The sequence below is a fragment of the Podarcis muralis genome, chromosome 4 (genome assembly GCF_964188315.1).
Source record: "Podarcis muralis chromosome 4, rPodMur119.hap1.1, whole genome shotgun sequence".
Taxonomy (NCBI): Eukaryota; Metazoa; Chordata; class Lepidosauria; order Squamata; family Lacertidae; genus Podarcis; species Podarcis muralis.
The window spans coordinates 24,077,153-24,105,122 of record NC_135658.1 but is presented as its reverse complement, the minus strand read 5'-3'; the positions used below and the strand labels follow the sequence as shown (position 1 = coordinate 24,105,122).

General features: G+C 42.4%; 1 protein-coding gene across 3 annotated transcripts in view; it reads left to right on the top strand.

The window, feature by feature from the left end:
* The first annotated feature begins 11,965 nt into the window (after positions 1-11,965).
* Positions 11,966-27,970, top strand: part of RDX (radixin) — a 33,939-nt gene continuing 17,934 nt past the window's right edge. For 2 of the 3 annotated variants that reach the window (XM_028726253.2, XM_028726250.2), the window contains exons 1-2: positions 11,966-12,320; positions 18,134-18,211. In XM_028726253.2, coding sequence (XP_028582086.1) covers positions 18,200-18,211 — 12 coding nt within the window. In that variant the 5' untranslated portion in view covers positions 11,966-12,320; positions 18,134-18,199. Of the gene's footprint in view, positions 12,321-15,098; positions 15,216-18,133; positions 18,212-27,970 lie in introns of all 3 variants that reach the window. The other variant, XM_028726251.2, reaches the window with a different exon arrangement.

Genomic DNA, 27,970 nt, shown 5'->3' with positions numbered 1-27,970 from the left:
TTGATACAACACCATTCAGTAGTCCCATTTACACATCAAACAGGAGAGGATCTTCCTCACAGGCGGGCCTGATCCACCCATGAAGCAAGGTGAGGCAACGACCTCAGGCAGCAGGATCCACTGGGGCAGCAGATTTACATGTCAAACCTTCTTCTCCCCTTATTCCCGATTTAGATCTCACCTCATCCATTCTTCCCTGGCAGGGAGGGGAGCACCATTTTGGGGGTCTGGCTTGGGTGCCAACATGGCTTGGACCGGCCCAAGAATAAGCATAAGGTGACCATATATATTACTTACAGCATTTTTACCACACTTTTTACCCACAAAAGCTGTCGGAGCGGCTTACAAGGATCCATAGTTAATCTTGTTTCTGGGTTTTTTTTAGATTGTATAAGCTCCTTGGTGTAACCTGTTCTTTTAAAGGCATCATATACAGATGGCAGTATATAAGTAAAAAGGTAAAGGGACCCCTGACCAGTAGGTCCAGTCGTGACCGACTCTGGGGTTGCGGCGCTCATCTCGCTTTATTGGCCGAGGGAGCTGGCGTACAGCTTCCGGGTCATGTGGCCAGCATGACTAAGCCGCTTCTGGCGAACCAGAGCAGCGCACAGAAACGCCGTTCACCTTCCTGCCGGAGCGGTACCTATTTATCTACTTGCTCTTGACGTGCTTTCGAACTGCTAGGTTGGCAGGAGCAGGGACCGAGCAACGGGAGCTCACCCTGTTGCGGGGATTCGAACCGCCAACCTTCTGAGCGGCAAGTCCTAGGCTCTGTGGTTTAATCCACAGCGCCACCCGCGTCCCTAAGTATATAAGTAATGGACCCCTAAACAGCCTGGGCCTAGAATGCCTTGAGGACCTACCTGGCTCCTGAGGCTATCTGGAGGCTGCACTCTCAGTTCAGTTATGTGGGGCTGGGCATGCAAGCATGAAAGAGAAGGGGTGGGATCCACCCCCTTGAAAAAGGAACTAATTCTGTTCCAGTTCAATTCAGAATTCATTCATGCGGTCCATTCTGCTTATGCACCAATAAGTTTGGGAAATAACCCTGGGTCTTTTCAGTGGTCGTGCTGTGGCTTTGGAATGACCGTCCAACCAGTGGGTGCTGGACCATTAGGATGAATGAGGCCAAAGTCAGTCTGCCCTCAGCCAGCCCCCACCTGCCTGCCTTATTCCTTGCATCCGGTCTAGGAGGTGACACTGGCTGCCAGTTTTCTCCTCCTTGCTCTCAGTATTGCTCTTGTACTTCCAGGAAGGTTAGGGGCAAAACTAGAATAGTTTGGCTCTACTTGTCATTGTCTCTGGCTTCAGTTACACTTGGGCTCCCGGCTTTTCTTGTATTTCGTTATTGAGCTTGTGTATTTCTCTTTGTTATGTATGTGGCTCTGGGTGCAACTGCAGAAGAGGAGAATATAAATAAAATGTTAGGAATGGCTTTTATGACACTTGTGGGACATTCCGATACCATGCCAAATAATGGTTAGTGTGAAACACAACCGACCAATAAATTCTTCTGCGGCAGTGGCATGGAAATGAACGAAAGCTGAGCGAGACCACTATGAAGTTTTGTTTGGAGGGAAAAAATCAGCCAAACAAGACAAAAAGGCAGCAGGTTGGAATTTACTTCAGACCTCACCCTTGCCAACATTGGCATACGTGACTATCAATGCTGCTCCAAGCATTAACATGGCTGTCGCTGAAGGATTTACGGCAGGTCTTTTCACATACCTAGTTGCAACATGGGTCAGATGAACTGTGCCTGGGAACAGATTGCGAGTCTCAGCAAGTTAAGGACCTGAGTTGGCTGAAGCATCAGGGGCAGATATTTAGAGGCAGCACCTTTTGCAAGCCAAACACCTGGGGCCAGGATATATAAGGAACTGGACTGCCTCACCTGTATCCCTGCCCTGCCCAGTACAGAAACATCATTTAGGTGTTGCTTCAGCTTCAGCTTTTTCGAATCAGTCACCAGTCAAAATTAAACAGGCACCTCATATAACGATATTGAGATGCCTACTGAAGATTTTTGTTTGTTTAAGAGGGCTCTCTAGAGGTGTGGTCCAGTCACTTATGGAACAATTATATATCAGATGAAATTGCTTTAATGTTTTTAGAGTTTGCCGAACTCATTTCGTCGTTTTTAGAACTTGTGTTTTCATGGCTTATTCTGTTTTTTTATCTTGTTTTTATCTTGTACACAGCTTTGATGGCTTTATGCTATGAAGCGGTCTGTACATTAACAACAATTAATAATGTAACAAACAACAACAACATCTGGAACTGGGTAAGCAGCCCTGTTGGGGCAACAATTGTTACAGAGAACGAAAAACAAGCGGTACGATATGGTCTGTGACCCTGGTTTGTGGGCAAATAATAGTTTCCTGCGTTCAGACAAAATTGCAAACTGTGATTTGCAGCAAACATAGACAGGATGTTCTTTGCACATAAGGGAGAGAGGGCAGATAGGAGGAAGCACATAAGCCCAAGGCTTGCCCTTGCTCATTATCTAAACCATTTCCACACTATCATAATACTAGAAGCCAGGGTCATCCAGTGAAGTTGAATGGTGAAAGAAACCGGGTACACAAAAGGAAGCACATAATGTAATTCATGGAAGATGTTGCATCGAACAAGTTGTGATGGTCACTAGCCTTGATCGCTTTAAAAGGGAATTATACATACTAAAGGGAGGATAAGACCTTGGGTCCCTATGATGTAGCTGGACTACAATTACCATCATCTCCAGCCAGTTTTGACAATGGTCAGAGTTGATGAGTTTTGAAGTCCAGCAACATCCAGGGACCAAAGCTTGAAGGATACTGGTATAGATCAAGATTTCCCAAACTGTGGTCTGCAGATCACCAGTGGTCCACAAGCTTAATTAATGTGACTGATAGCTAACTCAGTATGCTCCAAAATACTTTTCTGTCTGACCCCTGGGCAAAACTGCTTTGAGGAGCTTTCCCACCCTCCCACCCCCACCAATCAAGAGGTTATATGAATTGTATGAAATAAATAAACGCTAACACCTTCTGCCAAATGTGCATTTAGACCCATCCTCAACAGGGTGACATTATTTTGGTAGGGCTCTTGAAGTAGCCACAATACATTTTTTTATCATTGTTTGTGTTGTGAAGCATATCCGTAAATCAGAGCTTAATTATGAAATTAAAAGCTAACATCAGCTCTGCAGACAGATTCTCAAATGGCCAACGGATGGCTTAGTTGCATTTAAAGGTGAAACACTGATTTAGAGGGTGCTTAAAACTTTAAGAAACCCCACCTGTTTCTAACCAATATTAATTGGTTTCCAACCAAGTTTCTAATTATGCAGTAGATAACAGGAACAGAGCTTAGAAGCTATATTTAACAGGCTTATTGGCTTGTAATTTTTTGGGATTTCTTTTTTTTAAAGACCACACTACACAACCTGCCTAGGGTTAAAATAGCTGTCAAATTAGAATGGGTAAATAATTTAGCAAGGATGGGGGTAGCATTATTTAGGAATGGTTATAAATAACTCAGGAATAGCATATCATCACTTTACACTTTCAGCAAGTATGTTGTTTTGAATGTTTATCAAATATATGTGTAACCAGCAAAAAGACACACACTATTTTAACTCCATATGTGGTTACTCCATTTCATTAGTGTTCCATTACTATTCTTAATTGTGCAATTGTTTCTACTGATAATTGTTATATCCAATCTATGTTTATCCACTTCTTCCTCTGGCCCTGAGGATCTCAGAGTGCCAATATATTCTAATTCCAGAGCATATTTGGGGGTGGGCAGTTGCTACAGGAGCTCAGACACTCTTTTCATCACTGGACGTGTCCTTTATCCTACTTTTCCTATAGTCCACCAATGTCCTATTATAAGCTTGCCACTGGGACCTTTTTGTCCTAGCCTCTGACTCTAGTATCTCTGTTTCTCATTTCCTTATTATTTGCTCTGTGAATTTCCCGCTTTCTCTTCTCACCTTTATTTCGATGCTGCTTTAGAGAGCTCCACCCTTTTATCTCTGTTCCTCTAAATTGCTCCATCTGCACACAGGGTGGAATGGGTCCTGACAATTCTTCTGCTTCTCTCCAGCCTCCTGATGTTCCCAGTTTTGTTAAGTTGTGGGTGAACAGATCAGACGACACAGCGACTCTTCAGACAGCTCTTGTTTATTCAAAGGCCAGAACAAAACTGAACTGAAGGGTTCAGCCAACCTGCTTATATAGAGCTCAAGTACAAGCAACAGTAACAACTTTCTGTAACTATCCAATCACTGAATGTCACTTTCAATTTCTTATTTGCAAATGTGGACCTGAGTGAAAACTACGGTATTTACAGTATCCCCCTGCTGGCCCAGGGTGAGAACTTCAGTACATAACAAGTTTCCTTCCCCCTCCCCTCAATTCCTTATCAAACCCACGCCTCCCTCTAACCTTTCTGTTTTATCTGCATGCTGAGAAAAGGGGGCCTACCTCTAGCCTGATTTATTGCTGGTAAGGCCTCCTGCAAAGACTTGCACAGACAGAGCAGCATCACAGCTACCACCTCACACTGATGATTCTGATGTGAGATTGCTTCAAAGAATTTTATGGGAAGTGACTCAGACCAGGATTAAAAGCATATAGATAAAATAGCAGTTAGGATTTTTTTAACCGATAATTGTTAGAGCAAATGAGGACAAGGAAACAGGCATAGGATAAAACATGTGGATAAAATACAAGATTAAACACGGATAATGGATGGATAAAAAACTGATAATTAAAACAGATAAGAACTAAAAACAAACAAGGACACGCAGTTAAAAGAACTGTAAGAGCAAAAGAACCAAAAGACTCGCAGTTAAAACAACCATAAGAGGCTGCAGAGTAGAAGCCTCTTAAATAGAAGACACTCACAACATTAGAAACTGCTGTGCGGATATGGTTAAAACAGACAATTAAAACAATGTACAACACTAAATTTAGCAACAATGTACAACAATAAACTGTCCCAGGGAGTTGACTCAGAATCACCCATGGAGCTGTGTTTCATGCCGATTAGCTTATTAAGTGTGATTAGTAAACTCTACTCAAAGCATCTCCTTAATAAGTTTACAGAATGGCTAGAGAATTAAGATATTCTGGCAATAGAACAAGCGGGCTTCAGACCTGGAAGGTCCACGACAGATCACTGCCTAACGCTACGACATCTCATCGACAAATACAAATCAGGAGGGCAGGCCTCACTGTACGCTGCCTTTGTCGACCTAAAAGCGGCATTTGATACAGTCTCTAGAACCAGACTCTGGGACAGGGTACCAATATAGATAGAAGGCTACTGCTCTTAATTCAGGAACTGCATGCAAACATGGCTCTTAGAGTCAGGTGCAGCCGCCTAGGACACCTAATGGACCCTATTAAAACCTTCAACGGAGTCAGGCAAGGGTGCCTATTGGCCCCTCTACTATTTAATTTCTATCTAAATAACTTAGTATCTGCACTCAATGACTCAGAACTCCACCCGCTGAAGCTTGCAAATCGGCATATTTCGGTCCTGCTATATGCCGATGAACCCCCATTGGACTCAAAAGAGCACTAAGAAAGCTCGCAACATACTGTGAACCTGAATGTCTCAAAATCAACTATCAAAAGACCAAGATACTTGCTTTTGGGGAAAAAACCAAAGCTTAGAAGCTGGGAACTCCAAGGCCATAAATTAGAACAAGTCACAAACTACAAGTATCTAGGAATGGTGGTACAGGCCTCACCAACAAACTACACATAAACTCCATCGGGAGTTCAGCGGAAAAACCTGCAAATTGTATCCTCAAATTCTTCAGAGCACAAGGGGGCTTCTTCGTCCCTGCAGCTCTAAAATTATACAAGGCCAAAACTTTGGCACAACTCCTCTATGGTTCCTTTATGGGCCCGCCTTCCTCTGCTTTCTCCCCACTTGAGAGAGTTCAATCTAGATTTATTGGAGCTCTCCTACAAGTCCCCAGATGTGTCTCAAACACATGGGAAGTGACTCATAAATGCAAATAAATAATGCCCTGTCCTTATCAGGAAGAATCTCCCTTGCTTCTCACCCCCAAGTTTCCCCCCGAAAACCTTGGGATTCTCCCAAATCTGTTGATATCTTCCTCTTTTGATGGGTGGTACTGGTTTGGCTATGTAAGTATTGGCATTTGGAGAATGAGTTTATAAGTACATATGACTCAGAATATAGTTTTGTACAAAACTTTCCCTTCCTTTGATCTGAGTTATAACAGATGGCTCTAGCTCAAAGCTCTGTTAAACTGCCTTGGTAGTTCCTTATGAATCTTAAGTACAGAGATGGACTGTTGGGGTGAGTCATATTTCCAAGGTCTTCAAGACAGATTCTTCAGCTAGCTCTGAAACATAAGACAGAATGGGCTTTAAAACTTGGGCTCCTGCCCGGCATAGCATAGCCTTCCTAGGCAACAAAGCCAAAGGCCCAAAGACCTTGGGTCAAACAACTTATTTCCGTGTCTTCTCATTGGCCTGAACAGGATTGCTCCTATGTAAGCCAAAATGTTTTGTTCTCAGGATTTCTGACTTGAGTCTAGGAATGTTCTCACACTGGGGCACGTCAGCAGTATAGTCTGTGTACACACCATATATTTAAAACACATTCTCGCTCTCTGAAAAAAGAATCCCAAGAACTGTAGTTTGTTAAGGGTGATGGGAATTGTAGCTCTTGTGAGGGGTAAACTGCAGTTTCCAGGAGCATGAGCGCTTAAAAATGCTATGTCAGTTTGCTTTAAAATATCATTTATTTCAGATTTATTATTATCAAAAGTGTTCAGATCCACAGTTTGAGAAAGTAGATTGCAGAGAACAAAGTTTATCTGTGCCTTGTTAGAACAGATTCTATGGCATTGTCTTGCCCCTTTTTTAAAATGTACCTTTTCAGCACTGAGCATCAAAACCTGTAGTACATAGTCAAAGGCAGTTCACAAAGAGAATAATGTGACATGCCCACAGCAAGCAGCTACGTTTGTGTCATTGACTTTCTTACCTGGCACGATTCCAGAACATTTATTGACTCTAGATCGTTTTATTATGTTTATTATGTTTCACAGCCTTGTGAAAGGGAAGGAGGGGGAAATCCAAGGCAGATAAAGCAGCTCATTCTTTATTTACATTATCTACTTTTAATACAACTCTAAACATGTTTTATTGACTCAGGAGATTAGATCAGCCTGAGATTGCAAACATTAAAAAAGGCAGCACAGTATTAAAAATGATTGGCAGTGTCTGGTATCTTCTGCTGCTTCTTAAAACCAGTCGAAAAATGCTGACCTATTACAAACAGAAGGCTTACTTTCCATTCACATTAAAATTTCAGGTCAAAGGAAGGCTTTTAAAAGTCATACCTGCATTTCAAACCTGGAATTTATTTTATTTTTGGACTTGGTCCAGAACTGTTGCTTCTAAAGTCAAATGTCTACAATGAGGAAGCTACTGACACGTGGAAATATGGGAGTATTTTAATACTCCAGTGCCTTTCTAACAGTATAATTCTGATCCAATTATGTGTGCATGGAGTCTTTATTACAAGAGCATAATAAATCCTAAGTATTTGGTTCAGTAGAGATAAGGTGGATCCTGCTCCCTTCTTTTAGCTTTTTCTCCCAAACAGCTGATGGGTGGATTAACCTTTCTGAACAGCTCTGCAATACATAACCCTGCCTGGTTGATCAGAGAGATATGTGCATACAGGACCCATTTCTGCATGTAGTTCCCAGCTGGATTGTATGTGTTTTAAGGTACATTTGTAAGTAATTCACATACCATGATTTTTCAACCAGGCTTGCATATCGAGTCGCTACAGTTCCCAGTGTGATTTAACAACCCATCTCTTTTTCCAGTGGACTCTGGGAATTGTAGCCCTGTGTGGGGAAGGTGGTCTCCTAAGAACTCCCAGCACCTTTAACAAACTGCAGCCCCCAGAATTCTTTGGCATAAACCATGAGCATTTAAAGGGGTATCATAGTGTTTAAAATGTATGGTGTAAGGGGGTTGTGCAGGGCCAATTTAGAAAAATTGAGTTCCCAGAAGGATCATTCCTGTACTTGCTGCATTTACAGCCCAGTTAATTTGGTTTTGGAACTTGCACCACCCCTAGGAAAAAGCCTATCTAAAAATATCCAACAATATTAAAATATTAATCTATACAAACCCATGCAACCTCCAAATTAGATTTGGTATGTGGCTTCCTGCATTGTCCTTGCTACTGCAGTCTTGCTTCAGTGACCCTACCTCCCTGTCCACATTCTTCTCCCCAACTTTTCATTTTCTGCATAAGGTCACACTATAGGTCATTTGTGAATTGTGCCGATTAGGGTTGGACGGATCTGTCCCGTTTGATTTCCTTGTTTTTCCAATCTCTTGTTCTCCACATTTCTGCATCAGTTTTATTTATTTTGAAAAGGTCCTCTCAATTTCATGAATAAGGAAGCCCTAAATATATGGTTTAAAGTCCTTTACCACGGGAGTTTAGTTCCCTTTTATTAGAGAAATGAAAAAGACTTATTAAAATGTCTAATATATATTGCTCTCTCCACCCCTTTTGAGCATGCAAGCGTCTTCATAGCCACATATCTGTCAGTGATTTGCCCTGACTAATTTTAAATGACTTTAATTATGGAGACTGTGCAATTTCCCTAGGGACATTATTTCCATAACCGTATGCTTCCTCACAATGAGATTTTATCCCCCCCTGCCCCAATCACAGATCTTTTTCTTTTTGCTGCTTCTTTTAATTGGAAATTCTTCTCTGTTCTTCCCTCAGCCTTTAGAAGACTGCCAGGGGCAAGTTATATTAATAGCTCCTGCGTGTTTCAGAATGGGTAACTCAATTGGCTCACTCCTCCCTTCGTACTGAACTGTCTCTCTCCTGCTTGACTGTGACTTGAACTGTACTTTCATCCCAAACCAAAAGAAAACAAAAGGAAAAACTTGGCTTCCCCCTGTAGTACACTGCATCTGTGTGGTTGCTACCCCTGGGAAGAAAAAACAATACACAAAGGACAACATTCAACACTGGTTGTGTACAGAGTTTTAATTTTTCTGGTTCACGGGAAGTTTAGGTGACAGGGGAAATGAAGGGTGAAGCCTGCAACAACTCTTGTTTTATCTCTGTCCTGAGCAACAAGGAATGGAGGGGAGTAAGAAAATTTCAGTAGCTATGTCGCATAGTCTGTACAGCATGCCTAGCCGTACCACAATAAGTGGTGGCTAAAAACACTATCTTCAGTTCTTGCACTCACAGGGGGTTGTACTGCATGACCTTTAAAGTTTCTATTAATTCTACAATTTATTTTGATTATTATGTATTGGATTTCTTACCATATATCCAATTTCTTCACCATAATGTCCCAGGCCAGGTTACAACAAGCTTGTTCCCTCTTCCACGTGACAGGCCTTGAGATATTCATATCATATCTCCTCTCAATCTCCACTTTTCCAAGCCAAACATATCCAGCTCCTTCAACTGTTCCTCATCAGGCTTGGTTTCCAGACCCTTGATCACCTTGCCTCTGCACACATTCCAGTTTGTCAACATCCTTCCTAAATTGTGGTGCCCAGAATTGGACACAGTATTCCAGGTGCGATCTGACCAAGGCAGAATAAAGAAGGACTATTGTTTCCTTGAACTGAACACTATACTTCTGTTGATGCAGCCTAGAAAAGCATTAGCTTTTTTTTCCCTTTTTTTTTGCTGCTGCATCACACTGTTGACTCATGTTAAGCTTGGGGTCCATCAAGATCCCTAGATCTTTTTCACATGTACTGCTAGTAAGCCAGGTGTTCCCCATATTTTATTTGTGCATCTGGTTCGTCCTCCATAAGTGCAGAACCTTACTTTTGTCCCTATTGAAGCACTTTCAATTATAAAAATGCTGTTCTGGCTGTTTGTGTGCCAGTATTGGCACTTTCCTTAATGTGTCTGGGCTAATAGCTTTTTCTGATCCAGTTCTGTTAGCTCCACATGTTAAAGCTCTGCTAGTCAACACAATCCCATACTTTCAATCCTTTGTTATTGTATGTAGAGCTGTATTTATTCGTGGCTTTACCTAAGATAACCTTGTTCATGTAGAGAGTGATTGTTTTGATAATGGTTACTTGCCAGTGTTTCTTAATTTTGCTAGGACAAAATTATGTGCATCTAGCAGAATATTTCCTGACAGTTGGGGATCAAATGATTTGCAAATCAAACAAATATTTACATACTTGGCCATCTTTAATCACACAGCTGTAAGACTGCTCACAAGGCAGCAATGTTCATCATGTGGAAATGGCTACAGGATTTGTACCCTTCTGATTTTATTTGTGTATAAATTTAAAAGACCCCTTTCTACAGCATATTTGAGGCAACATACAAATACAGTAGTACCTCTGGATGCAAACGGGATCCATTCCGGAGCCTCGTTCGCATCCTGAAACGAACGCAACCCACGTCTGTGCGTTGCGATTCGCCGCTTCTACGCATGCGCATGACATCATTTTGAGCATCTGCGCATGAGCAAGCAGCAAAATCCGGAAGTAACGCATTCCATTACTTCCAGGTCACCCCGGAGCGTAACCTGAAAACGCACAACCTGAAGCGACTTCAACCCGAGGTATGACTGTAAACATACCCAACAGGAATAAAAATAATAAAACAATTAAGATGACAATAAAAAATGGGGGAAATCCATTGTGTCCAATGGACAGCAGAGTTCAGACATGATGGTAACCCATGATTAATCAAAAACAAATGAAATTTGTGTGCACGCCATCATCTAGCCTTTCTGCAACAGCTAAGTCAAACTTTTAAAGCACATCCAACTCACATATGAAGCACATGGCTTTCCCACAAAGAATGCTGGGAACTGTAGTTATGGAACATGGGAATTGTTGCCTTGTGAGGAAGCTACACACCCCATAATTTTTTGATGGAAAGTCATGTGCTTTCAACCCATGTCAGATGTGCTTTAAATATTTCTTATTAAGATTTGACGGTGCTACACTCCTAGAAGGAAAGGGGTATGCATGTGTCCGCAGAGGGACACGGGTGGCGCTGTGGGTTAAACCAGAGCCTAGGACTTGCCGATCAGAAGGTCGGCGGTTCGAATCCCTGTGACGGGGTGAACTCCCGTTGCTCGGTTCCTGCTCCTGCCAACCTAGCACTTCGAAAGCACCTCAAAGTGCAATTAGATAAATAGGTACCGCTCCGGTGGGAAGGTAAACGGCGTTTCCATGCGCTGCTCTGGCTTGCGAGAAGCGGCTCAGTCATGCTGGCCACATGACCTGGAAGCTGTACGGCAGCTCCCTCGGCCAATAAAGTGAGATGAGCGAGCGCCACAACCCCAGAGTCGGCCACGACTGGACCTAATGGTCAGGGGTCCCTTTACCTTTATGCGTGTGTCCCTTAATGAAACATACAAGCTTTGCTTCTTGACTCTCCACAATTTTAGCCAAATCTTAGCTTCCTGGACCAGCAGGTTAAGGAAGGCCAGGCCTCCCTCCTCGGCCCCAGCAATTTAAGCACCGAGTTCTTTCCAACTAGGGTCTTTCCAACTTATCCACCGGTTACTTGGAAACAATTCCCATTTAACCACGTGGGACTTAGCTCCTGAATAAACATGCACAGGATCCGGGATGTATTGGTCTGTAGGTGGCTGCAGCCTTACAAAGCTGGACCCAAGCCCCGCTCCCACGTGACTCTGAGCAACGGTCCTTCTCGCGCGCCGACCTTTACCGCCAGCCGTTACTCACACCATCCCACCCCCCGTCGCGCGCGCGCCTCCTCTTCTCCCAAATTCAGCTCAGGGAAAACTAGCGGCTTCACCCTCGCGGAAGGCGCATGCTCTCCCCCCCCCCCGCCTCCGTCCGCGCATGCCCGGTAGGGAAGCGGAGGCGCCAAGAACTCTGATAGGGTGGGGAGGGGGAGGGAAAAGGAAAATTCTAAACCGACGGCCGCCGCCATATTGCGGAGCTGTCAGCGGCCACTTTCTGGCGCGTCTCCGGCAGCGAAGCTGTAGCAGCACCAGCGAGGCCCTGACGGAGAGGAGGAGGGACGGGAGCGAGAGCGCGCACGGGAGCGCGCACCTCAGCCACGCTCGGAGCGGCCCTGCAGCGCCTCCTGGCCGGCTGCGGAGGGGGCTGCGCGGGCGCCGTCGTGGTGGTGGTGGTGCGTGTGTGGCTCCCCGTCTCCCACCTCCGGCCCCGCCGCCGCTTGGGACCCAATCCTCTTTCCTGGAAGCAGAGAGGAAGAGGAAAGCGAAGAGTTCGCCGCCCCCGGGCTGCCTCAGCCTCCGCAGCCGCCAGGTGAGGGAGAACAGCGGGCTACTTTTCGGCCGACCCCGGCGGTGCTGCTTTGCCAGGCCTCGCCCTTTCCCTCTCGCGCTCCCTCGCTTCATCTTCACGCCTCACACCTGGGGGGCAGAAGCTGAGGGAAGACGCCCCCTCCACCCTCACCCCCCCCCCCCGGCGCGCACTAGCGGCTCCTGCGCAAGCTTAACGGGGATGTGGGCGGTGGGAATCGTAGTTCCGAAATACTGTTTATGTATGTATCTGAGGGAGAGAGAAACTCTTCGCTTCCCTTCGCCCCCCTCAGCAGCGATTATTCCTCGTCTCTCTCTCGCCCCCCCCCCCCACCCGACAGCGATCCAACTCACTCCCCGCCCCCCCCCAAAGGTATTTCCTTCCGCGGGGACTCCCGACTCCTTCTCCGCTTCTCCGCCTTTTTCTTCTCCACCCGCCCACTCCCCTCAGCCCCTGAGGAAGGAAGGAAGGAAGGAAGGAAGGGCTGGTGTGAGAGGGTCACTGGTCCGGGAAGGCGTAATTGTTCCATATAAGTGTGTGTATATGTGTATGCATGTATATGTCTTTATATGCATATATATGCGTGTGTGCGTGCGCGTATATATGTGTGTGTGTACATACACAAACACAGAAGGTTAGTGTCATATGCTGCAGGCTGCCTCTAATGTTTACATTTCCAACTATACGGCATTTTGCAAGACCACCTTCGCTGCTGCTGATTTATTTCCTTTGTTAGCAAAAAAAGGGAAAGGGCAGGCAGAGCAGCCCGGAGCGTGTTTACTCTGTAGTAACCTCCCGCTCCCACAAACGCACGCAATCTCAATAGGGTTTACGATCCCTGCCTGCTTAGCGCTGCTTGAGGGTTGCAGCCGAACAACCTGAACTTAAGCACGTTTGCGTGGAATTAATTTCTGTTGGATATGCTTGGCTTAAGGGCAGGCTGTACAATCCGGAGCTGGGGAGAAAGTTGCATCTCGGTAGTCAGTTGTGGGATCGGGCTGCAAGTCTTTTAACACCCCAGGCTTAATGCACATCTGCTTGTAAGGAAGCTCTGTTGGAATTATTTGCGGGGCTTATTTCCCAGTTAAGCTTGTTTAGCAAATTGCTGTACGAGAATAATCGAGTGTCGTCGTCGTCCCCGTCGGCCCCCCCCCCCCGACCGCATGTGTAGTAATAGTGGTCGGTATTATTGGAGAGAGAATAGAAGAGATGGGGCGGAAATGGGGATTGAACTTGAAGCTTCTTCTGTCATGCGGCTCAGCTACTTGTTGCGAACGGGGACGAGTACATTTTTAACACGTTCCTCATGTCGGCAGCTGCCAAACTTCTACCCAACCCCTTGCCTGTCACCGTTTCAGGAGGAGGGGGAAAGTCCATAGAAGCATGCAGCAGCTGAAGGAAATGGTGACTGCTGGAGCGCTGCAGAGTCAGAAATGATCACCAGGCTCCATATGCCCCCCTTTGCCCCCCTTATTCTTCCCATTCTTCCCAGTACAGGTTGAAATTTGGATCCTAGAATCAGACCTCAGCTAGCTTCCAGTTGACCAAGAATCTGGAGAACTTGAAAGTATTCCAGATTGAAGTGGGGATGATGAAGCATTTTAAAAGTAATTAAAAGCAAAAGTTCTGCAAAATCCAACACAAACAGAATTTTAGGCACAGTATAGCTCACCCATGCGCCAATCATGTGTTCATGATAAAAGCACCCATAATAGACAAATAAAGAATGACATCATATGAAACTGATCCAAAGACTGATGCTGTCCATTGTTGAAAACAAATCTACTTTTTCGTGTTTTTTGGCTTTTTAATGTATTGATTTACATAACGAGCACAATAATTGTATTGTGAGTTATTTGGGTCAGTGTTTTAGGCAAATCTCCTTTATGGTGGTAAGCTTATGAACAAAGTAATTAAAGTTAAAAGTTAAGGCTTGAGAACTTTGGCTGTAATTCTCCACATAGGCTGCCTAAGTCCCTTTGACTTCAGTGCTTGCAGTGCTGCAGAGCTTTAAGACTGCAATTCCCTTATTAAGAACAAGTGAGCATCAGTACTGGATCAGATCATGGGCCAAAGTAGATGATATGGTGGCGCTGTGGGTTAAACCACAGAGCCTAGGACTTGCCGATCAGAAGGTCGGTGGTTCGAATCCCCGCGACGGGGTGAGCTCCCGTTGCTCGGTCCCTGCTCCTGCCAACCTAGCAGTCCGAAACCACGTCAAAGTGCAAGTAGATAAATAGGATACCGCTCTGGCGGGAAGGTAAACCTTCCGTTCTGGAAGGTTTGCCAGAAGCGGCTTAGTCATGCTGGCCACATGACCCGGAAGCTGTATGCCAGCTCCCTTGGCAATAAAGCGAGATGAGCGCTGCAACCCCAGAGTCAGCCACGACTGGACCTAATGGTCAGGGGTCCCTTTACCTTTACTATATAGTGTGCCTGCTTTTTGTTATTTAAATAGCAGTTGGGAGGAGTGTAAGGATTGGTAAGTAAGCATGGAGTTTAAACCCTTTCCTCCTGTATCATGCCCCCCCCCCCAATCAGCCCCTTCAACTGCTGTTGATACTTACATTGATTTATTTGTGAAGACCCCAGTTCAGATCCCATTAGTATTTATGTGGTTAGTGTATATTGCCTCAGTACACCTCACTTTACAAATTGCTTTGCTATTTTGTTGCCCATTCACCCAGCTTGAAGAGATTGTTTTGGAGTTCCTCACTGACTGCTTGGTCTTCACTGTCCTGAGTTATTTGTTTTCACCTATAAATCTCTGTTTTCAAATAGCTTATGAATGTGTTAAATAGCACCAGTTCCAGTGCATCTTGGGAGACCCCAGTGCTTGCTTCACTCCATTGTCTGATTTTTCCTGCCTTTGCTCTGAAGTTTACAAAGGCATCTTTGGTGAGGAACTTCAAAGCTTTGTAGAAGTCTTATAGTCATGTTTACAAGACTACTCCTGGTCCCATGTTATTTATTATACTTCTTGCCTGCCCTTCACTGTGAGGTCCCAGGGCAAGTTACAGCAATTTAACAACAGGATATTAAAAACAGCTAAAACAAATAACAGAAGAACAGTAAAAAGAATAAGGGTGGATCTTAAAATAGATAAATTGGATTTCAAAGGCCCAGGTAGACATACTAAAAGTATTCTAAAAGTCTGTCAGGCATGATTTTGTTTGCAGAAAGCTGATCCTTGTCAGTGTAATAAAGGTTTCTTCAGGGCACTTTGCATGTGGTGCCTCTGTAGAAGGTCTTAACAATTTTTGTTCTACATACCGTATTTACTCAAATCTAATGCTCACCTTTTTTTGGTCAAATTATGTTGCAAAAATTAAGGTGTGCATTAGATTTGATGGCACATTTACTTTTGCCAACAAATACGGTACTTTTTTGGGTTTCAAGGTTCAGAAAATTGAGGTAAAATTGGGAATATAAAATATTTTTCTTATTCTGGTTAAGAAAACATAGTTTGTAGGAGTCCAGAGTAAGGAATTGAAGAAAATGAGCTACCAGCACTAATTTGCTGAGTAGCCAAGTGATGCAGTCTTAATATGCTTAACCTTCTTCATTCATAAACAGAACCTGGTTTATAATTTTATATTATGTAACAGATTTTAATGAGCCTTTTGTGAAGTACTTTATCAATCTGAAGCTGGTTTGGAGAACCTTTTTCAACCTGAGAGCTGCTTTGAGGGGGACATGGGGGGGGGAGCTGCATTCCTGTGGTAGGTTTAGCCAGAGAGGTGAAAGTGGATGCAGCAATGGATGTGAGTCTGACCTTTGTACAGAGACCATCCTACAGGCAGGCATTGGCCAGAGGTTTATACACACCCACCCTTATGACAAAAAGGGGTGGGAAATTGCGGGCAATTGTTCCCTTCCTGTGTACCTGGCCATTCTGAAGTTTGATTTTGTGTATCTGATGGCATATTTGGTATGAAGGCAGGAGTGTAAGTAGAATAAATACTAAAATAGAGAAGAAAACCATTTTGGTCTAGTTCTTGGTTCTGATCATGCCCATTTGTGACAGTGAGTGAGATTTACTGGATGTGTGTTGTCTGCTTTTTGAACCCAAGTCTGTAGCATGAGACAGAGCATCTTTCTTGTCCTTCCTGGAGGCAAGTTCGCAAAGTTTGCTGATGACACCAAGTTGTTTGGGGTAGTTGCAATCCTTCAAATACCACAAATTGCAAAAAGAACCAAATAAATTCTCTACATAAAGTTGTTCTCAAGTTTTTAAAATACAGGTTTTGGCAAACTACCCTCTCTGATTGAGTAAAAGAGGTTTGATTCCCCCCCCCCCCTTTTGCTAGAATGAAACTGCAGTCACATCTCTTCTAGACTGTTTTTCCAGTGCATCTTCAGCTAGATCCCCCATCTTGTGTGTTTTTTTTTAAAAAACACCTATAATAGTAATAATAATTTTATTATTTATACCCCACCCATTTGGCTGGGTTTCCCCAACTACATTGGGTGGCTCCTAACAGAATATTAAAAACACGATAAAACATAGACATATTGTGGTGACCATAACAAAAAGGCGCCATTTGGTTTCTAGCTTTTATATCTCAGTTTCTAACATTGATTGTCGTTTTTATGGCAGGCAGTGCAACATCCATTTTTTAATGTTGTGTTTATTGTAGGTATGTGTTTGTTTTTTGCTTAAGATATTGTATGTCGCTTTGAGTTGCCATGACAAAAAAGTGATTAATAACTTTAATAAATAATAATACTAAAACAATTTATTAGCCTTCCCATGCTCATGAATATTTAAGATAAAAAAAGATTCAACAGACATAAAATGGTTGTCTTTTATAAATAATAGGCTTTTGGCAAACATTATTTGGAAATGTCTATTAAAAATAGCATTTTCTGTAGTTTGTAAAATGACAGCTGATGAAGAGTTCAAGGGCAGAGGAATGGATTTTCTGCTTTGATTATAAGATGCTGCATCCTTACATCCACAATGTGTAGTGGATTGAATACATATAATGTAGGTCAATCTTCCCCCAACCTGGTGCCCTCCTGATGTGTTGGTCTACAGTGACCATCAGCACCCCCATCAGCATGGCCATAGGGTAGGAATAATGGGAGTTGTAGATCAAAGCATCTTGCAGACATTAGGTTGTGGAAGGCTATGGTAGAGCAAGGCACATTGTACAAGCTGGATATAGACACTTGAATATGATGATGCACTAACTCAACAGTTTATTCCCCTCACTTGTAAGACAGCTAAGACTGGGGTTGGGATGGGTGTGGTGGGGGAAGAAATCTGCTTCTATAGCCTGTCTGGCGTAGTGGCTGTCAAAGTGTTTGGTATTGGATTTGTTTAGTTTTTATTAACATTAATTTGGAAGCTCCCTGTGTGATTTTCAAAACTGAAAGATGGCATATAAATGTTCTAAATAAGTGCTATTATACTTATAATAAGTAAGTAATAAGTAGATAGTGTAGATTTCTGGAAATACCATAGAATTCTTCCAGCAGCCTTTGCGTTTAATCTTTACGTGGATCTGTCCAGCTTCAAACAAAGAAATAATAATTTGTTTTGGTGCTCACAAGCAAAATGTTAGGACCAAGTGCCAACTGTAAAGACTAGAATTTTCTCTTTGTACATGTCTAATTAAGCACAGTCTTCTGAAATTTTCATGCACCAATTAGTTCCTCTCCTTCCATGTAAAATCAATGTAGCTATGCAAAGCAGATGCATATGTATATACTTAAAAGCATATTGAACATTTATAGTATTAATAGGCCAGTTATCTTATTAGTGAAATGTGAACTGCATGTAGTTATAAATAATTACTTTGTTTCAACAGAAAAGTACAAGGATTGTGGTACAGCAGATGATTTAACTGAACCAGAAACACAGAAAAGGGGGGAAAATGCCGAAACCAGTAAGTAATCTATTTCTTGTACTTGATTGGCTTTCAGCTCAGTGTGTTGTCTGCTACTCGTAGCAGATGTTTTTGTAAGGTAATAATCAGTGGTATTTTTCTAGAAAAAGAGGTGTCGGAACTCACAATGAACGCCTCCCTTATACAGTGCTACCTCTGGTTGCGAATGGGATCCATTCCGGAGGTCCGTTCACAACGTGAAAAGCCCGCAACCTGAAGTGCCGTATCTGCGCAGGTGCGCGGCGCAATTTGGCTCTTTCGCAATTTAGCGCTACTGCGCATGCCCGAGCGACGAAACCCAGAAGTAACCCTTTCCCTTACTTCCAGGTTGCCGCGGCATGCAACCTGAAAAAAACGTAACATGAAGCTAACATAACGTGAGGTATGACTGTAATGGCAATGGCACCCACCTGAGACGTGCCAGAACTCAGCTCCAGTGAGTTCCGGGTGAAAAAAAGCCCTGCTAATAATTACTATTAATTACTGCTGCTGATATCTTTTCTCTCAGATCATATATAGAAACATCATAGGAGACTTCCAAAGGGAGGCTGTAATCATAGAATTGTAGAATTGGAAGGTACCCTGAAGGTCTCCAGTCCAACCTGCTACAATGCAGGAATCTCAGCTAGATCATACATGACAGATGGCTGCCCAACCTCTACTTAAAAAGCTCCATGGAAGGAGAGTCCACTACCTCTTGTGGGAATCTCTTCCATGATCGAACAGCTCTTACTGTCAGAAAGTTCTTCTTGATATTTAGTCGGAATCTCCTTTCTTGAAACTTGAATCCATTGGTTCAGGTCCTAGCTTCTGGAGCAGGAGAAAACAAGCTTGCTCCATCTTCCATGTGACAACCCTATAGATATAGGAGAAGAGCTATCATAGCTCCTCTCAGTCTCCTCTTTACCATGCTAAACATGCAGTCACAAACCAGATGACTATGGGAAGCCTGCGAGAAGGCACTGAACTTAATGATGCATGGATCTGTGTATGTTTTGTTTGGTTTTCTAAATGATTAGCTCTTGGTCAAGATTTGTGTATGTGTGAGAGGGAACATTATTATTTATTGAGACATAATTTTCTGTAGCTATGGGGTGGTGGTCAATTAAATCTTACTTAGGTCCATTAATTTCAATAGGTATACAGTACTAACTTAGTCACACTTATTTACTTTAATATGTCTGCCCCGTGTAAAACTTATTTTAATACCACACTATGTAATCTGATGAAAAACTACCGTATTTTTCGCTCTATAAGACGCACCAGACCACAAGATGCACTTAGTTTTTGGGGGAGGAAAACCAGAAAAAAATATATTCTGAATCTCAGAAGCCAGAACAGCAAGAGGGATCGCTGCGCAGTGAAAGCAGCAATCCCTCTTGCTGTTCTGGCTTCTGGGATAGCTGCGCACCCTGCATTCGCTCCATAAGATGCACACACATTTCCCCTTACTATTTAGGAGGGAAAAAGTGAGTCTTATAGAGCAAAAAATACAGTACTTGGTATTTTGCAACTACTTCCTATGAGTGCTGCTTCTTGGTATTGTTTCTGATACCTATTTTTTGTTTCTATGTTTGCTTACGTGCAAGTCTGGTTTGATAATATTCTTCCATGCCTATGGCCTTGAATAACCCATTCTGACTGCAGCTTCATTTTCTATATATTTAAAAGGCAGTTGAACAATATTATTGTCTGGGTGCCATAAAGGCACTTTTGTTCTAATCTGTAGCTATAAAGGAGTCTTGCTGTTGTGTAGAGTACAGTCTTGTTTTGTTTTCCTTATTTAAGCGTATATCCAAATATAGTGAGCTAGTTTAGAAAGACTTGTATTCAACCTGATGAACTGTAGTGATGATGCATGGATCTGTGATGAAGACTGCTGCAGAAAATGCGTAGCTTAGAGAGTAACACTAGTAGCACTGCCAGGGTGCAATGAAGTGTGCCGCTTTCATGAGTATGGTGGGTTGTAACAGCTGCACATTTGATAATCTTTTACAGTTTGTGTGTGCCTGCATAAGATACAATCTTTTCCTGATCTGCTTTCCTACCTAGCATCATTTAGAGCTGGGGTGGGGAATATCTTTTGGTCTGAGCGCTGTATTCCCTTGTGGTCAACCATTCAGGGAGGGGGCCCATGCCAGTGGTAGGTGGGACAAGAAGCAAGAACAGGTTGACTTTGTACTGTAGGCAGTTGTGATTGGTAACATTCTGACTTGGTAGGGCTGCAGTTTTTAACCTTGCTGTTTTCATCACAATGATTTTCAGACAAGAGTAACTCCATGCCTCTTGTTTAAAAATTAAGCCATACCACATAACATCAGTTTTTTAATTCATGTATTGATTACACCTACACATCCATTGTAAAAAACAATAACACCTAAACACACAAATGTGTTAAAAATGTGAGGAACGCTTGCTTTCAGTTGCATTCGGTTTCCTCCCAGTCAATTTAAGTTTTTATAATCTAAAACAATTTTTCTCTAGATTAAAATAACACCTCTTCTCTAAATTAAAAGATCAAAGTATTAAATTAATAGACAAAAATGATTGTTTCATTTGAGCCAGTGTACATAAGAATGTACCCAGTAATGCATGGCTCATTTTCGAAAATGTGAAGTAATAATCTCTGTTCAAGTGCCAAGTACATCACACCAGAATAATCATAATCAGCCTCTTATATCTGACATTAGGGAGAATATCTTCCAGGTTTAGGAAATGAAGTGAAGTCAGTGTGATATCCAGAGAGGCATAGAGCCCAAACCTTTCATTTTAGAAATACTGTACACTGACAAACTCACAAAAAGCAAGCAAGAAATAATAGCAGCAGCATTTTCTTTTATTCTACATTCAAGCACATTTGTAATTATTGACAAATAATGTTTCCTTTGCTATTAAAGGAGTATCAGGATTGAGGCTTGAAGGGCTCAATCTTACCTGGCACTATAAGTTAAATAAGTACTTCTGCATTTTCCAAAGGCTTGTACTATTCAGTATATAACTTTTCTGTACTAATTCAAAGCAGAATGTTCAGAATCTAAATGTCCTACCACGTGCCTGCATTTTGTGTTTTGTCTGGTATGTTAATCATTTCCGTTTGAGTCTCAACCATACACAAAAAGAATATTTAAAGCGCACAGTGCCTTCTGGAATGCATGCATTTAAAATGAGTTCGCATTCTCCTTAATACATGCTAATTAAGTCAAACAACCCAGTTATTAAAATTAAAAATCCTTTTCAGCTTTAGCAGTGCATCTGTTTCCAAATACTATGTTACTTGTTCACATTAGATAAGTGTTTATATCAAAATGCATTGCAATTAATGTAAGCCAACAATTAAATGCATCAGTTAATCTAGGATTTCTTATGAATCCTGAAGGCAAAATATCACTCTTTGATAAAATGAATTGCACTAGAAAGTAATAGTGCCAAATATGAAAGATTATTTCGTGTTATAAATATTAGCACACAAGTGTTCATGGGAGAATCATTGGCCTGATTAACACATAACTATGGTTTATTAAGCAATGAGTAAGAGTTATGTCTCAGGCTAGCAGTTTAACTATGGTTTATTAACTATGGTTAAAGGACACTCATTAATCAAGGTTTGTAATTGTGTTATAAACCTTAGTTAAATTTAACAGTAACTTATTATGTTTGAATACATCCCACCTCTTAACTATGGTTAAGGAGTCATCAGCGTTCCAAAGCTACAGAGCCACAAGTGAAGGGTGACAAAGAATTCAAACCACTCTCAAGGTTCAGCTGCTCTTGTTGTTGCTTTTAACTTTTCTGTGACACAATGAACCAAGGTTTAAGTGATCATCTGTCAGATACCTCAGCTTTAACTATGGTTCCTGCAGTTGTCGAATCTTTTTGTATCGGTGGGCACATTTTGAATTTTGAGAGCATGCTGTTGGCACTAGTCACAGAATGACTGGCCCAGAGGCATGTGATAACACAAAATAGCTGTCATGGTGGGCATGACATAAAACAAAATTAGGGAGTATAGTCATTGGGGAGTTTTCGGCTTAACTATTTCATGCTATTTTTTTTTTTTATATAAAATTTTTATTGGTTTTACAAAAATTTTTAAAGACAAACAAACACTTAAAAAGACATACAAACACGTATAGTTTCATAACATTTTTTCATGAACCTCTTTTCCGTGACTCCCCCATACCCCCCCCTTTCTGCATCCCAATGCCCATGATTTTTTAACAACTTCTAAATATTCCTTTCCAACCTCTGTCATCTTAATCTCTTCTATAATCTAATCTTATATCACTGTATCCCTTTTTTCCCTAAAAACCTCGACATACTAACATTCATTAAGTTTATAGTAGTCCTTAAGGTAGCTTTTAAATTTTCTCCATTCTTCTTCCGCCGTCTCTTTTCCCTGATCACGGATTCTGCCAGTCATCTCAGCCAATGTCATATAGTCCATCACTTTCATCTGCCATTCTTCCAGAGTGGGTAGATCTTGTGTCTTCCAATACTTTGCGATGAGTATTCTTGCTGCTGTTGTAGCATACATAAAGAAAGTTCTATCCCTCTTTAACACCAATTGGCCGACGATGCCCAAGAGGAAGGCCTCTGGTTTTTTAAGAAAAGTACATTTAAGTACCTTTTTCATTTCATTATAAATCATTTCCCAGAAAGCCTTAATCTTCGGGCATGTCCACCAAAGGTGATAGAAAGTACCTTCAGTCTCTTTACATTTCCAACACTTATTGTCAGGCAAATGGTAGATTTTTGCTAACTTGACTGGGGTCATGTACCACCTGTAAGTCATTTTCATAATGTTTTCCTTTAAGGCATTACATGCCGTGAATTTAATACCGGTGTTCCACAACCACTCCCAGTCAGCAAACATAATGTTATAACCAGTGTCCTGTGCCCACTTAATCATAGCTGATTTAACTGTTTCATCTTGTGTATTCCATTCCAGCAACAAGTTATACATTCTTGACAAATTCTTAGTGTTGGGATCTAGCAATTCAGTCTCTAATTTTGATTTTTCCACCTGAAAGCCAATTTTCCTGTCCTGTTTGAAAATCTCCATTATTTGGTAATATTGAAACCAGTCTGATACTTTAGACTTCAGTTTCTCATAACTTTGTAATTTCAGTTTATCACCCTCCTCTTCCAAAATTTCCCAATACTTCGGCCATCCGACCTCCATATTGAGTTTCTTGAAAGCCTTAGCCTCCAAGGATGACAACCATCTAGGGGTTTTGTTTTCCAACAGATCTTTATATCTTTTTGTTGTTGTTGTTTAGTCGTTTAGTCGTGTCCGACTCTTCGTGACCCCATGGACCAGAGCACGCCAGGCACCTCTGTCCTCCACTACCTCCTGCAGTTTGGTCAAACTCATGCTGGTAACCTCGAAAACACTATCCAACCATCTTGTCCTCTGTCGCCCCCTTCTCCTTGTGCCCTCCATCTTTCCCAGCATCAGGGTCTTCTCCAGGGAGTCTTCTCTTCTCATGAGGTGGCCAAAGTACTGGAGCCTCAGCTTCACGATCTGTCCTTCCAGTGAGCACTCAGGGCTGATTTCCTTAAGAATGGATGCGTTTGATCTTCTTGCAGTCCATGGGACTCTCAAGAGTCTTCTCCAGCACCATAATTCAAAAGCATCAATTCTTCGGCGATCAGCCTTCTTTATGGTCCAGCTCTCACTTCCATACATTACTACTGGGAAAACCATGGCTTTAACTATACGGACCTTTGTTGGCAAGGTGATGTCTCTACTTCTCAAGATGCTGTCTAGGCCTGTCATTGCCCTTCTCCCAAGAAGCAGGCGTCTTTTAATTTCGTGGCTGCTGTCACCATCTGCAGTGATCATGGAGCCCAAGAAAGTAAAATCTCTCACTGCCTCCATTTCTTCCCCTTCTATTTGCCAGGAGGTGATGGGACCAGTGGCCATGATCTTCGTTTTTTTGATGTTGAGCTTCAGACCATATTTTGCGCTCTCCTCTTTCACCCTCATTAAAAGGTTCTTTAATTCCTCCTCACTTTCTGCCATCAAGGTTGTGTCATCTGCATATCTGAGGTTGTTGATATTTCTTCCGGCAATCTGAATTCCGGCTTGGGATTCATCCAGCCCAGCCTTTCGCATGATGAATTCTGCATATAAGTTAAATAAGCAGGGGGACAATATACAGCCTTGTCGTACTCCTTTCCCAATTTTGAACCAATCAGTTGTTCCATATCCAGTTCTAACTGTAGCTTCTTGTCCCACATAGAGATTTCTCAGGAGACAGATGAGGTGATCAGGCACTCCCATTTCTTTAAGAACTTGCCATAGTTTGCTGTGGTCGACACAGTCAAAGGCTTTTGCATAGTCAATGAAGCAGAAGTAGATGTCTTTCTGGAACTCTCTAGCTTTCTCCATAATCCAGCGCATGTTTGCAATTTGGTCTCTGGTTCCTCTGCCTCTTCTAAATCCAGCTTGCACTTCTGGGAGTTCTCGATCCACATACTGCTTGAGCCTTCCTTGTAGAATTTTAAGCATAACCTTGCTAGCGTGTGAAATGAGTGCAATTGTGCGGTAGTTGGAGCATTCTTTGGCACTGCCTTTCTTTGGGATTGGGATGTAGACTGATCTTCTCCAATCTTCTGGCCACTGCTGAGTTTTCCAAATTTGCTGGCATATTGAGTGTAGCACCTTAACAGCATCATCTTTTAAAATTTTAAATAGTTCAGCTGGAATACCATCACTTCCACTGGCCTTGTTATTTGCAGTGCTTTCTAAGGCCCATTTGACTTCACTTTCCAGGATGTCTGGCTCAAGGTCAGCAACCACACTACCTGGGGTGTACAAGACATCCATATCCTTCTGGTATAATTCCTCTGTGTATTCTTGCCACCTCTTCTTGATGTCTTCTGCTTCTGTTAGGTCCTTACCACTTTTGTCCTTTATTATGGTAATCTTTGTACGAAATGTTCCTTTCATATCTCCAATTTTCTTGAACAGATCTCTGGTTCTTCCCATTCTGTTGTTTTCCTCTATTTGTTTGCATTGCTCGTTTAAGAAGGCCTTCTTGTCTCTCCTTGCTATTCTTTGGAAATCTGCATTCAATTTCCTGTATCTTTCACTATCTCCCTCACATTTTGCTTGCCTTCTCTCCTCCGCTATTTGTAAGGCCTCGTTGGACATCCACTTTGCTTTCTTGCATTTCCTTTTCATTGGGATGGTTTTCGTTGCTGCCTCCTGTACAACGTTACGAGCCTCCATCCATAGTTCTTCAGGCACTCTGTCCACCAAATCTAAATCCTTAAACCTGTTCCTCACTTCCACTGTGTATTCATAAGGGATTTGACTTAGATTGTATCTTACTGGCCCAGTGGTTTTTCCTACTTTCTTCAGTTTAAGCTTGAATTTTGCTATAAGAAGCTGATGATCTGAGCCACAGTCAGCTCCAGGTCTTGTTTTTGCTGACTGTATAGAGCTTCTCCATCTTTGGCTGCAGAGAATATAATCAATCTGATTTCGATGCTGCCCATCTGGTGATGTCCATGTGTAGAGTCGTCTCTTGTGTTGTTGGAAAAGAGTGTTTGTGATGACCAGCTTGTTCTCTTGGCAGAACTCTATTAGCCTTTGCCCTGCTTCGTTTTGAACTCCAAGGCCAAACTTGCCAGTTGTTCCTTTTATCTCTTGACTCCCTACTTTAGCATTCCAATCCCCTATAATGAGAAGAACATCCTTCTTTGGTGTCACTTCTATAAGGTCTTGTAAGTCTTCATAGAATTGGTCAATTTCAGTTTCTTCAGCGCCAGTAGTTGGTGCATAAACTTGGATTACTGTGATGTTAAAAGGTCTGCCTTGGATTCGTATCGAGATCATTCTATCATTTTTGAGATTGCATCCCAGTACAGCTTTCGCCACTCTTTTGTTGACTATGAGGGCCACTCCATTTCTTTTACGGGTTTCTTGCCCACAGTAGTAGATGTGATGGTCATCTGAACTGAATTCGCCCATTCCCGTCCATTTTAGTTCACTGATGCCCAGGAGGTCAATATTTATTCTTGCCATCTCATTTTTGACCACCTCCAACTTACCCAGGTTCATGGTTCTTACATTCCAGGTTCCTATGCAATATTTTTCTTTACAGCATTGGACTTTCCTTTCGCTTCCAGGCATATCCGCAACTGAGCGTCCTTTCGGCTTTGGCCCAGCCGCTTCATCAGCTCTGGATCTACTTGTACTTGCCCTCCGCTCTTCCCCAGTAGCATGTTGGACGCCTTCCGACCTGAGGGGCTCATCTTCCAGCGTCATAACTTTTATATGCCTGTTGTCTTTGTCCATGGAGTTTTCTTGGCAGGATACTGGAGTGGCTTGCCGGTTCCTCCTCCAGGTGGATCACGTTTGGTCAAAACTCTCCACTATGACTTGTTCATCTTGTGTGCCCTGCTCGGCGTAGTTCATAGCTTCTCTGAGTTCTTCAAGCCCCTTCGCCACGACAAGGCAGTGATCCATGAAGGGGCTTTATATCTTATCCAAACATTAAACAATGCTTTTCTAACAATATTGTTTTTAAAGGCCCTATGCACCTTGATTTTATCATACCATAGATATGCATGCCAACCAAATGCATTATTAAACCCTTCCAAATCCAAAATGTCTGTGTTCTCGAGGAGCATCCACTCTTTCAGCCAGCAAAACGCTGCTGCTTCATAATACAATTTTAAGTCCGGCAGGGCAAATCCCCCTCTTTCCTTGGCATCTGTCAATATTTTAAATTTAATTCTGGGCTTTTTGCCCTGCCAGACAAATTTTGAGATATCTTTCTGCCACCTCTTGAAACAATCCATCTTGTCAAGAATCTGCAAAGTTTGAAACAAAAATAACATTCTAGGCAATACATTCATCTTAATCACTGCAATTCGGCCTAACATTGACAATTTCAAATTTGACCATATTTCTAGATCTTTTTTAATTTCTAACCAACATTTTTCATAGTTATCCTTATACAAATTCAAATTTTTAGATGTCAGGTAAACCCCTAGATATTTCACCTTCTTAACCACCGTCAACCCAACTATTTCATGCTAGAAAGGGCTTTCCTTTTTGAATTTCTTACTTCACTTACAGAAGGGAGCAGCTAGCCTACCTCATTTAATATAGATTACTTATAAGGATATGTGCACATTCTGTTTCGTGACCTTCTTTTTAGGAGGTCTAGATACTTACTATTATTATTTTAAAATGAAAGCTCGGTGTCTGGGGGCCCCCTGCCCAGGGTTGCCAAGGGAGATCAACACAAGCCATGGTGCTTGTGGGTACTGCATTGGTGACCCTTGGTGTATATTAACTACAGGCGGTGACTGTTTTAGGTGCGTCCAATTGACACACGATCTCTGACACGCGGGTCCTTTTGGACACGGAAGAGGGCAGAATGGGGGGGGGGGAATGGGGCATAACAGAGGCGGGGCTCAGTGGGGTGAGTGAAGTGCTAAGTGAGATCCATAGCCACTCACTGTCTTAATTTGCACAGAGGCAGTTGCTCAATTTTAGTAGGTTGCAGGTTCAGTGTACTGGGCCCAGAAAATACTGTTGACACCTCATAGCTGTAAGCCCTGATTGCCAGTTTTATTTCCACCCCCCTCTGAACATTTGCCTAAATTTGAATCTGTATATGTATATTAGCTTAGCACATGAAAAAGTTTTTGTCATAGGTCTATGCTCCAAATGTGTTAGAAACAGCAATTCTTCTGTAAAGAGTTCAGAATGGGAGAGCACAGTAGGGCTTTTCTGTG